Source organism: Salmo trutta, chromosome 13 (assembly GCF_901001165.1).
Source record: "Salmo trutta chromosome 13, fSalTru1.1, whole genome shotgun sequence".
Lineage (NCBI taxonomy): Eukaryota > Metazoa > Chordata > Actinopteri > Salmoniformes > Salmonidae > Salmo > Salmo trutta.
The window spans coordinates 17,302,435-17,316,174 of record NC_042969.1 but is presented as its reverse complement, the minus strand read 5'-3'; the positions used below and the strand labels follow the sequence as shown (position 1 = coordinate 17,316,174).

The 13,740-nt window shown below is 42.0% G+C and overlaps 2 protein-coding genes across 10 annotated transcripts in view; both read right to left on the bottom strand.

Annotated features, from left to right (window-relative positions):
- Nucleotides 1-13,740, bottom strand: part of LOC115205348 (protocadherin alpha-C2) — a 204,661-nt gene that overhangs the window by 115,024 nt on the left and 75,897 nt on the right. The window lies entirely within an intron of this gene.
- Nucleotides 716-3,448, bottom strand: LOC115204981 (protocadherin alpha-8-like). The gene is made up of 2 exons (XM_029770553.1): nucleotides 944-3,448; nucleotides 716-736 (listed from the first exon to the last, which is right to left on the bottom strand). Exons 1-2 carry the CDS (start codon nucleotides 3,317-3,319, stop codon nucleotides 716-718), a joined length of 2,397 nt encoding a protein of 798 aa, XP_029626413.1. The 5' UTR covers nucleotides 3,320-3,448.

The window sequence follows — 13,740 nt, the reverse complement described above, 5'->3', positions numbered from 1 at the left end:
TCAATGCATTTGCTGTTATTCAATGCATTCAATGCATTTTTATGGGCTAATAGCAGTAAGCACTCCGGCTTAGACAGGGCTTAGACTCTATGAGGGTTGTTATTTTCATTCGGTACATGGGAATTTAACAGTAAAATATATTTTTATGTGCACTACATTATTACGCACAGCTTTTTATCCGCAAAAAGTCAGTTTGATTGAAACACATCTCTGGTGGGAATATTGTTTTATTGTATTTATTGTTTTATGCAGATTTTAGAATATTTGCCTGAAAATCTGTAGTAACACTTTAGTATCACCTAAAACAATGATTTTATTGATAGGAGTTGGAAAAAGAGGTGCTTGTGGTTCTGCATTTACACCAAAGTCAGCGTAAACTGTGCCCAACCGTTGCAGATAGCCTAGTGGTTAGAGCGTTGGGTTAGTAACCGGAAGGTTACAAGATCGAATCCCCGAGCTGACAAGGTACAAGTCTGTCGTTCTGCCCCTGAACAAGGCAGTTAACCCACTGTTCCTAGGCAATCATTGAAAATAAGAATTTGTTCTTAACTGACGTGCCTAATAAAAAAATACTTAATTAGCGGCAGGCGGACGAGCAATATCCCCCGTCCTAGTACGGAAGAAGCCTGAGCTGGAAAGTGAAGGTAACTGAATATGGTTAGCTTTAGAAAACCCTGAATACATCTAGCTTGCTTCATACCCCTTAGCTGTTCTGCTAAATTATAGTTCCGACAACCTGCAAAAGAGGGTGAATCGTTTCAGCACCATGGACAGCGCGTCCAAGTTTCTCTTCAACGTGGGAAAATAGTTTAACATCTTAAATATGTCATTCAAATGAGATAACGAAGCAAATAACAACGTTAACCAAAAACATTGAAAATTAAAACAAAGCGACAAAGGACAGAAGGAAAACTAATTTCTGTGTTAAAACTACAGTTCTTACCTCCTCTTTGTTGGGTAACGTCTGAGTCCTGTTAAACGTGTCATTTCCATTAATACTGATCAGTTCTGCATCTGCAGGTGGATACGGAGCGGGGAAAACCACTACGTCACTCTTCAGTGTGTCTGAGCTGAAACACACGTCATACTGCTGAGTAGATTTAGAGTAAGACCAGCTTCCGTCAGGGTGTGTGGTGATCATTGGGGCGCTGTACCTTCTGAAACTGTCCTCTGTCCTGTGGCATTTTACAGCTATTAAACTGATGAGGCTCAGTAAAAATATCACTGATACCGAGGAAATGGCGATCAGCAAATAAAGGTTTAAATCAGAGAAGTTCTCCTCCTTTCTCGGTACATTTCTGAACTGAGTCTGGATTTCACCTGTACTTTCAACCACCACTACATCAATAGACACAGTCGCTGACAGTGAGGGTTCTCCGTTATCACAAACCAACACGACCAACGGGTGAGTTTTCAGGTCATTGTCACTCATTCTCCTCTTAGTCCTCAGTTCCCCGGTGCTGGTTCCGATTCGGAAGAGGTTGGTTCCCTTGGGCTCAGAGATGTGATAAGAAAGCAGCGCATTGTAGCCAGAGTCGGCGTCTACAGCCCTGATCTTGGCCACAAAGTAGCCCGCTTCAGCAGAATAGGGAACGTTCTCAGCGTTAACGGAGCCGTGTTCAGAATAGGGCGCGAGAATCCCAGGACTGTTGTCATTCTCATCCAGTATAAAAACGTTCACAGTCACGTTGCTGCTGAGTGGAGGAACACCAGAGTCTGTGGCCTGAACTTTAAACTGGAAAGTTTTGATCTCCTCATAGTTAAAAGACTGCAGACTGATTATATCTCCAGTATCCGAGTTTATATTTACAGATGATGATACTGAAACACTTTTATCTAATAACGAATACGTCATCTTTGCATTTTCATCTGAATCTGGATCTAAAGTAGACATTGTATAAATGACGTCTCCTACAGGACTGTTCTCTTTCACATAAACATTAATCACCGGTTCTGAGAAGCGAGGAGCGTTGTCATTTACATCAGAAACGTGTACAGTAATAACGCTGGTGCTGGAGAGAGGCGGGGTCCCTTCATCAGTAGCTGTGATGGTGACATTATACTGAGAAGCGCTCTCTCTGTCCAGAGGCCCGTCAACCACTAACGAATAATAGTTTTTATAGTTTGTCTCCAATTTAAAAGGGACATCATTAGCAATTTCACACTTCACTATTCCATTTTTGCCACCATCTCTATCGAGGACGGACACGAGAGCAATAGCAGTGCCCATCTTGGCGTTCTCCTTCACTGTGTCTAAGAGTGACGTCACCGTGATCTCAGGGGCATTGTCGTTGAGGTCCACCACCTCTACCAACACTTTACAGTGAGCTGCCATCGGGGGCTGGCCTCTGTCACTCGCTTCTGCGCGGATCTCAAAGGCAGGACTTTCTTCGAAATCTATATGACCTTTAACTGTTATTGTTCCTGTTTTAGAATCGATTTGAAATCTATCTAATATGTGATCTTGGCCTTTACTTCTGAGCGAATACACCATTTCACTGTTTGTGCCCTCATCGACATCAGACGCATTCAGTGTGATTACTGCAGTCCCTATTGCCACGTTCTCCAAAAGTCGAGTCTTATACAACGAGATACTAAAAACCGGAGCGTTATCATTGATGTCCAAAACATTAACTACAATCTCTGATGTGGCCGACCTCGGTGGGTTGCCACCATCAACAGCGGTCAGTGTGAGCTTTATAACGGGCTGTTTCTCTCGGTCTAAAGCTTTCTGCAGCACTAACTCAGCAGACACACTCTCTCCTCCTTTGTGAATATCAAGAGCGAAGTATTCATTAGGGCTAAGCTTGTATGTACTAACAGTATTCTTACCCACATCCGCATCATTTGCCTCTGCTAGGGCGAATCTCAAGCCAGGTAATGCATTCTCTGCTATATTGATACTTTGTGATTTTTCAATAAACGACGGAGCATTATCATTAACATCTAAAATAGTGATTTCTAGACGGTAAAGCTTCAACGGACTGTTTATAACGGCCTCTACACTGACTGTACATTTCGGAGCCTTCACACAGAGCTCCTCTCTGTCTATTCTCTCATTCACATAGAGAACACCAGTCTTTAGATTTACCTCGAAATACTTTCTCTTGGACCCGGTGACAATCTGAAACATACGCGACTCCAAATCCTGGATATTGAGGTTTAGATCCTTAGCGATATTTCCCACAGAAGTCCCCGGGTTTACCTCCTCTGAGACGGAATAGGAGAGCTGCCCAGACACCGCTTCCCAGTAACACTCCAGCAGCACAAGCACTACATACGTCACAATAGAGCTCCTTCTGTTCGGTAAAGACATCATTCCATCGAATGTCAGCAACGCATAGATCCGAAGAGATGAAATTATATTTAAAACAATCAAGATTTTGAAGAAGTTATTTGTCAAATTCGGATGCAATTGTAGAAGGTATAAACAGACTGATCTAGCTGCCGAATGTTCGCTTTCTCGTCCTGCGTCTCTTTGTAACAATGCAGCAAGACATGTCCTCACCCTGTGAAGGCGGGATGGGCCTCTTAACGCCCGTGACCATTTCTCACACTAACGGTCAACAGTGACGCCAAGTGGTGAAAAATGTGACATACTCCAATCATGAAGCGTAGAAATGCAATTGCCTGCAAAACCAGCAGGTACTGTGTATTATGCATGTTCCACCAGATAGCACGAATCCAATAATCAAATCTAAACATTTAACAACACTGCACATGAATTTCTGAAAATGGGGTGTATCTTGTACGCAAAATGTAGTTTTAGCGTTCAGCACCTTGGACAGCACTAGCAGCCTATGCAGTTCAAAACTCAGTCAGGTTGCTGGGAAAAACATATATCAGTGTGTGTGTGAGTGTGAGTGTGTGTGTGTGTGTGTGTGTGTGTGTGTGTGTGTGTGTGTGTGTGTGTGTGTGTGTGTGTGTGTGTGTGTGTGTGTGTGTGTGTGTGTTTGCATAATTGGCAATAATAGTAATTCAGAGTTAATGTATGTAGGCCATGATAATGAGTAATCCACTCCAACCAACAGCAGGCATCAAACCCTTATGAATGACTTAAGTCTATTTCTCTCTATCTCCTTCATCAAACCCTTATGAATGACAGTCTCCTTCGATCTCTTTGTCTTTCCCCTCTTCCATCCTACTCTCAGGAGCATAAGCCTGAAGTAGGAAGGTGTAGTGACATCTATCTATCTATCTATCTATCTATCTATCTATCTATCTATCTATCTATCTATCTATCTATCTATCTATCTATCTATCTATCTATCTATCTATCTATCTATCTATCTATCTATCTATCTACATTCCCAGTGACAACTATTCAATTTCTACCCAATATAGCCAGTAAGGCACCTTGGCTTGCTATTAATGGAAGGCTGACCATAACCTACTGTTATAGCATTACTAGTGATCTTTAATACTGTAGGGTACATAGGCACAACACTGTATGTGTCTAACTAAGAACATCTACAGTACCAGTCAAAAGTTTGGACACACCTACACATTCCAGGGTTCTTCTTTATTTGTACTATTTTCTACGTTGTAGAATAATAGTGAAAAAATCTAAACTACGAAATAACAAATATGGAATCATGTAGTAACCAAAAAAGTGTTAAACAAATCAAAATATATTTGATGTCCTTCAAAGTAAACACCCTTTGCCTTGATGACAGCTTTGCACACTCTTGGCATTCTCTCAACCAGCTTCATGAGGTAGTCACCTGGAATGCATTTCAATTAACAGATCTGCCTTGCTAAAAGTTCATTTGTGTAATTTCTTTCCGTCTTAATGAGTTTGAGCCAGTTAGTTGTGTTGTGACAAGGTAGGGGTGGTATGCAGAAGATAGCCCTATTTGGTAAATGACCAAGTCCATATTATGGCAAGAACAGCTCGAATAAGCAAAGAGAAACAACAGTTACTTTAACTTCTTTGGGATAGGGGGCAGTATTTTCACAGCCGGATAAAAAACGTACCCAATTTAATCTGGTTACTACTCCTGTCCAGAAACTAGAATATGCACATATTTAGTAGATTTGGATAGAAAACACTCTAACGTTTCTAAAACTATTTGGATGGTGTCTGTGAGTATAACAGAACTCATATGGCAGGCCAAAACTTGAGAAGATTCCATGCAGGAAGTGCCCTGTCTGACCATTTGTTGTCCTTCTGTTACATCTCTATCGAAATTACAGCATCTGTGCTGTAACGTGACACTTTCTAAGGCTTCCATTGGCTCTCTAAAGCCGTCAGAAAGTGGAATGGGGTGTCTGCTGTCTCTGGGAAAAGTATAGGAGCAGAGTTTGTAAGTGGTCAGCCTGGGGACAGTGAGACTGGAGATGCGCGTTCAGGAGAACTCGCATGTTTTTCTTTCTCTCTTTGAATTAATACAACATTGCCCGGTTGGAATATTATCGCTATTTTATGAGAAAAATAGCATAAAAATAGATTTTAAACAGCGTTTGACATGCTTCTAAGTACGGTAATGGAATATTTTGAATCTTTTTGTCACGAAATGTGCTCGCGCGTTACCCTTCGGATAGTGACCTGAACGCACAAACAAAACGGAGCTATTTGGATATAACTATGGATTACTTGGAACCAAAACAACACTTGTTGTTGAAGTAGAAGTCCTGGGAGTGCATTCTGACGAAGAACAGCAAAGATAATCCAATTTTTCTAATAGTAATTCTGAGTTTAGGTGACCCCGAAGTTGGCTGTCAAAATAGCTAGCCGTGATGGCCGATCTATGTACTCAGAATATTGCAAAATGTGCTTTCGCCGAAAAGCTATTTTAAAATCGGACATAGCGATTGCATAAAGGAGTTCTGTATCTATAATTCTTAAAATAATTGTTATGTATTTTGTCAACGTTTATCATGAGTAATTTAGTAAATTCACCGGAAGTTTTCGGTGAGTATGCTAGTTCTGAACATCACATGCTAATGTAAAAAGCAGTTTTTTGATATAAATATGAACTTGATTGAACAAAACATGCATGTATTGTATAACATAATGTCCTAGGAGTGTCATCTGATGAAGATCATCAAAGGTTAGTGCTGCATTTAGCTGTGGTTTGGGTTTATGTGACATATATGCTTGCTTGGAAAATGGCTGTGTGATTATTTGTGGCTATGTACTCTCCTAACATAATCTAATGTTTTGCTTTCGCTGTAAAGCCTTTTTGAAATCGGACAATGTGGTTAGATTAACGAGAGTCTTATCTTTAAAATGATGTAAAATATACTGCTCAAAAAAATAAAGGGAATGCATAAACAACACATCCTAGATCTGAATGAAAGAAATAATCTTATTAAATACTTTTTTCTTTACATAGTTGAATGTCCTGACAACAAAATCACACAAAAATAATCAATGGAAATCCAACTTATCAACCCATGGAGGTCTGGATTTGGAGTCACACTCAAAATTAAAGTGGAAAACCACACTACAGGCTGATCCAACTTTGATGTAATGTCCTTAAAACAAGTCAAAATGAGGCTCAGTAGTGTGTGTGGCCTCCACGTGCCTGTATGACCTCCCTACAACGCCTGGGCATGCTCCTGATGAGGTGGCGGATGGTCTCCTGAGGCATCTCCTCCCAGACCTGGACTAAAGCATCCGCCAACTCCTGGACAGTCTGTGGTGCAACGTGGCGTTGGTGAATGGAGCGAGACATGATGTCCCAGATGTGCTCAATTGGATTCAGGTCTGGGGAACGGGCGGGCCAGTCCATAGCATCAATGCCTTCCTCTTGCAGGAACTGCTGACACACTCCAGCCACATGAGGTCTAGCATTGTCTTGCATTAGGAGGAACCCAGGGCCAACCGCACCAGCATATGGTCTCACAAGGGGTCTGAGGATCTCATCTCGGTACCTAATGGCAGTCAGGCTATCTCTGGCGAGCACATGGAGGGCTGTGCGGCCCCCCAAAGAAATGCCACCCCACACCATGACTGACGCACCGCCAAACTGGTCATGCTGGAGGATGTTGCAGGCAGCAGAACGTTCTCCACGGCGTCTCCAGACTCTGTCACATCTGTCACGGGCTCAGTGTGAACCTGCTTTCATCTGTGAAGAGCACAGGGCGCCAGTGGCGAATTTGCCAATCTTGGTGTTCTCTGGCAAATGCCAAACGTCCTGCACGGTGTTGGGCTGTAAGCACAACCCCCACCTGTGGACGTCGTGCCCTCATACCACCCTCATGGAGTCTGTTTCTGACCGTTTGAGCAGAGACATGCACATTTGTGGCCTGCTGGAGGCCATTTTGCAGGGCTCTGGCAGTGCTCCTCCTTGCACAAAGGCGGAGGTAGCGGTCCTGCTGCTGGGTTGTTGACCTCCTACGACCTCCTCCACGTCTCCTGATGTACTGGCCTGTCTCCTGGTAGCGCCAACATGCTCTGGACACTACTCTGACAGACACAGCAAACCTTCTTGCCACAGCTCGCATTGATGTGCCATCTTGGATGAGCTGCACTATCTGAGCCACTTGTGTGGGTTGTAGACTCCGTCTCATGCTACCACTAGAGTGAAAGCACCGCCAGCATTCAAAAGTGACCAAATCATCAGCCAGGAAGCATAGGAACTGAGAAGTGGTCTGTGGTCCCCACCTGCAGAACCACTCCTTTATTGGGGGTGTCTTGCTAATTGCCTATAATTTCCACCTGTTGTCTATTCCATTTGCACAACAGCATGTGAAATTTATTGTCAATCAGTGTTGCTTCCTAAGTGGGCAGTTTGATTTCACAGAAGCGTGATTGACTTGGAGTTACATTGTGTTGTTTAAGTGTTCTCTTTATTTTTTTGAGCAGTGTTGTTGATTGTTTGAGAAAATTGAATTGTGGTATTTTAGTTGGTTTTGTATTTTGCGCCGTGCGATGCCATTGGCTGTTGGCTAGGGGTTCCGCAGGCGGAACGGGGTTCCGGTAGCAGAACGTCTGTCCTCAACAGGTTAAGACATGATGGTCAGTCTATCCGGAAAGTTTCAAGAACTTTGAAAGTTTCTTCAAGTGCAGTTGCAAAAACTATCAAGCACTATGATGAAACTGTCTCTCATGAGGACCGCCACAGGAAAGGAAGACCCAGAGTTACCTCTGCTGCAGAGGATAAGTTCATTAGAGTTATCAGCCTCAGAAATTGCAGCCCAAATAAATGCTTCAAAGAGTTCAAGTAACAGACACATCTCAACATCAACTTTTCAGAGGAGACTGCGTGAATCAGGCCTTCATGGCCAATATGCTGCAACGAAACCATTACTAAAGGACACCAATAAGAAAAAGTGACTTGCTTCGGCCAAGAAACACGAGTAATGGACATACTGGTGGAAATCTGTCCTTTGGTCTGATGAGTCCAAATTTGAGATTTTAGGTTCCAACCGCCGTGTCTTTGTGAGACGCAGTGTAGGTGTATGGATGATCTCCACATGTGTGGTTCCCACCGTGAATCATGGGGGAGGAGGTGTGATGGTGTGGGGGTGCTTTGCTGGTGACACTGTCTGTGATTTATTTAGAATTCAAGGCACACTTAACCAGCATGGCTATCACAGCATTCTGCAGCCATACACCATCCCATCTGGTTTGCGTTTTGTTGGACTACTGTTTTTTTTTTTAACAGGACAATGACACAACACACCTCCAGGCTGTTTAAGGGCTATTTGACCAAGAAGGAGAGTAATGGAATGCTGCATCACATGACCTGTCCTCCACAATCAGCTGTCCTCAACCCAATTGAGATAAAAAAAATAGACAACTCCCTCCCACCTCTCTTTACCCCTCTCGCCCCCCCCCCCTCCTCACTCTATTGCTTTCTCTCTATATATTTATCACACACACACACACACACACACACACACACACACACACACACACACACACACACACACACACACACGCTGATGGGCATAAGTGTGCCACATTGTTTTCCTGCTCATTGATGCAGGACCGGATGAGCTCTGCTCTATGAACAGATTTCTGGGTATTTTGGTATATTTTTTGTATGTTACCCTGTATCTCCACAGAGACAGCGTTTAGGAGTTTACGGACGTTTGGTTATGTATAATCCCAGGATTAGGCCCTGGGTGCAGAGGCTCCTGTCCCATTTCCATTCAGTTGGAAACATGAAACATGATTTGAAATATTAATCATCATCATATCAAGTCATAATCTTCTATGCCCAATAGAAATAATAACTTGGCAGGTCTGACCCCATCACAGGATTTCTAGGTCACAATAGGAGAGACCAGAGCAGACACATAACAGTATGGGTCTACATGCACAAGAATCAGTCATTCTTGCACGTACGTACTGCTCTCTCTGTTATACACAGACACACACACACATAAGGGCTGCACGATATGGGCCACATTGTTTTTAACCAAATATTGCGATTGCGATTTGGCTTGCAATGTGGATCAAAACATTTGGGTGAACTGTTGGAATCCTAGAACTAGGATGATGGATATGGGTATTGTAAATGTCAACATGTGATTTCTGTGTGAATTTGATTAGTTATGCAGCCCTAACACACACACTCAACTTGATCTCCTACACAGTGCAGAATCATCTGATTTTGGGTTATGGGTCACAGTCTACTGAACAGCCTGATGAACCCTGACCCTGGCTGAGCCAAAATCACTACATTTACAAACTACTCTAACAAACTCACAGCTAAAATGAACTATGAACACACAGCTAAACTGAACTACACTACATTTTCAAAAGTATGTGGACACCTGCTCGTCGAACATCTCATTCCAAAATCATGGGCTGCTACAACAGCCTCCACTCTTCTGGGAAGGCTTTCCACTAGATGTTGGAACATTGCTGCAGGTACTTGCTTCCATTCAGCCACGAGCATTAGTGAGGTTGGGCAATTTATCATAAAATTTGATCTGATCTTCATCTGGGTCACAACAAAAGACAAACACAGTCTGTTTGAACTAATAACACGTTTTTATGTCTTTCTTGAACACACCGTGTAAACATTCACCGTGTAAACATTCACCGTGTAAACATTCACCATGTAAACATTCACGTTGTAAACATTCACCGTGTAAACATTCATCGTGTAAACATTCACAGTGTAAACATTCACAGTGTAAACATTCACTGTGTAAACATTCATCGTGTAAACATTCACAGTGTAAACATTCACTGTGTAAACATTCATCGTGTAAACATTCACAGTGTAAACATTCACTGTGTAAACATTCATCGTGTAAACATTCACAGTGTAAACATTCACCGTTTAAACATTCACAGTGTAAACATTCACAGTGTAAACATTCACTGTGTAAACATTCACGGTGTAAACATTCATCGTGTAAACATTCACAGTGTAAACATTCACAGTGTAAACATTCACAGTGTAAACATTCACTGTATAAACATTCATCGTGTAAACATTCACAGTGTAAACATTCACTGTGTAAACATTCACAGTGTAAACATTCACAGTGTAAACATTCACAGTGTAAACATTCACTGTATAAACATTCATCGTGTAAACATTCACAGTGTAAACATTCACTGTGTAAACATTCACAGTGTAAACATTCACGTTGTAAACATTCACCGTGTAAACATTCATCGTATAAACATTCACAGTGTAAACATTCACTGTGTAAACATACATCGTGTAAACATTCACGGTGTAAACATTCATCGTGTAAACATTCACAGTATAAACATTCACAGTGTAAACATTCACTGTATAAACATTCATCGTGTAAACATTCACAGTGTAAACATTCACTGTGTAAACATTCATAGTGTAAACATTCACCATGTAAACATTCACAGTGCAGGGTGGGAAAAGTATGTGAACCCTTGGATTTAATAACAGGTTGACCCTTCTTTGGCAGCAATAACCCTAAACAAATGTTTTCTGTAGTTGAGGATCAGACCTGCACAACAGTCAGGAAGAATATTGGACCATTCCTCTTTACAAAACTGTTTCAGTTCAGCAATATTCTTGGGATGTCTGGTGTGAACCGTTCTCTTGAGGTCATGCCACAGCATCTCAATCGGGTTGAGGTCAGGACTGCCTGGGCCACTCCAGAAGGCGTATTTTCTTATTTTGAAGCCATTCTGTTGTTGATTTACTTCTGTGTTTTGGGTGGTTGTCCTGTTGCATCACCCAACTTCTGTCGAGCTTCAATTAGCGGACAGATAACCTAACATTCTCTTACAAAATGTCTTGATAAACTTTAGCTGACACTCTAGGATTCTTCTTAACCTCATTGAGCATTCGGCGTTGTGCTCTTGCAGTTATCTTTGCAGGACGGCCACTCCTAGGGAGAGTAGCAACAGTGCTGAACTTTCTCCATTTATAGACAATTTGTGTTACCGTGGACTAATGAACATCAAGGCCTTTAGAGATACTTTTATAACCCTTTCCAGCGTTATGCAAGTCAACAGTTCTTTAGGTCTTCTGAGATCTCTTTTGTTTGAGACATGGTTCACATCAGGCAAAGCTTCTTGTGAATAGCAAAATCAAATTTTGTGAGTGTTTTTATAGGGCAGGGCAGCTCTAACCAGCGTCTCCAATCTCGTCTCAATGATTGTACTCCAGGTTAGCTGACTCCTGACTCCAATTAGCTAATGGAGAAGTCATTAGCCTAGGGGTTCACATACATTTTCCAACCTACACTGTGAATGTTTAAATGATGTATTCAACATAGACAAGAAAAATACAATAATTTGTGTGTGATTAGTTTAAGCAGACTACGTTTGTCTCTTGTTGTGACTTAGATGAAGATCATATCAAATTTGATTACCAATTCATGCAGAAATCCAGATAATTCCAAAGGGTACACATACTTTTTCTGGCCACTGTAAAGCGTATGAAGACACAGCTGAACTACACTCCCTTAACAAATGAAACTCAAGCAGACGAGATGCTTTCATATCCCACACTTTCAGATGCACAAAGTCCTAAAAGACAATAATGAGTACGTGTTGTGGCATTGTAGCCGTTCACCAGGGAAAAGGGATTTCATATCTACTCAGCACTTAGTGACCTATCAACATTCCAATATAGCCCTGCCTCGTGGTTATTTAACTATGTCAGGAGGGTAAGTGCCTTCATATATTGTCATCAACTTATATAGCACTTTCAAAGAAAGTGATTTAGAAAAACAACATCCTGACATCAAGACATCAAGACATCATGACATCAAGACATCATGACATCCTGACATCATGACATCAAGACATCATGACATCATGACATCCTGACATCATGACATCATGACATCAAGACATCATGACATCATGACATCAAGACATCAAGACATCATGACATCATGACATCAAGACATCATGACATCATGACATCAAGACATCATGACATCCTGACATCATGACATCAAGACATCAAGACATCATGACATCATGACATCATGACATCAAGACATCCTGACATCAAGACATCATGACATCATGACATCATGACATCCTGACATCATGACATCAAGACATCATGACATCATGACATCAAGACATCAAGACATCAAGACATCATGACATCATGACATCATGACATCAAGACATCCTGACATCATGACATCATGACATCAAGACATCAAGACATCATGACATCATGACATCAAGACAGCAAGACATCATGACATCATGACATCATGACATGGACAGTCATTAGAAAGTTCATGGTTTGAGTGGTCATCTGAGGGAAAGGCAGGCAGGCAGCGTGGTCTCATCAAGGTGCCTCGCTGTCTCTGTCTTTTTCGTAACGTTAGCTATATACTATCATTGCTCTTTAAGTAAATGTTAGCTGACCCATATCTGGCCATATCCATCTCTCCCATTGACCCACTCTGAGTGGAGTCAGACCTCAAATAGAGCATGCTCAGTAGGGACATGCAGTGTGAAATTGATGATTCCTAATTATTCCTCTGAGGTGTGAAATATGCTGATGTCATTGACCAACGGCATAATTTCCTCCTCTCTTTGCTCACTATACTGCTGGGATGGGCCAATGGAGGACCCGCAGAGGGGGCAATGAAACAATTAGCAATGAAGACACGAGGCTTGCACACAAGCAAAAACACAAACACCCCTACACAAATACACACACACACACACACACGAGTATTCAGTCTCCTCAATTACACTGGAATTCTGCTGCATGGAATCACCCAGACTATTCCTCATTACATTTCCTTTAATGAGATGCAACATGTCCAGAGGGTATGATAACCGAATGCTCTACATTATTAATAACTAGTAAACAGTTGGTAAATAAAGAGACAGAACGTTCGCATCCTGATTGTAGATATATGGGGTATGATGAATGTCTGTCTGTCTGTCTGTCTGTCTGTCTGTCTGTCTGTCTGTCTGTCTGTCTGTCTGTCTGTCTGTCTGTCTGTCTGTCTGTCTGTCTGTCTGTCTGTCTGTCTGTCTGTCTGTCTGTCTATCTTATTAACCAGGAGGGGCAGGGAGAGAGAGGGAGCAAGAAGGTGGGTACCAAGGGAGATTTGTTCGAGGGTGTTGATGTGTGTGTGTGTGTGTGCCTGTGCGTCCTGAAATTAGAGCGTGTCTGGGAGGAGAAGGTGATGAGTAGCCTACTCATGTTTATTTATTTTAAAACAAACACCCATTGTTTCATACTGTTGAGTGAATGGGCATTTATTCTCTCTCTCTCTGTGTGTATGTTAGTGTGTATGTTAGTGTGTATGTTTCTGCTTGAGTGTGTGTGTTAGAGTGTGTGTTAGGGTGTG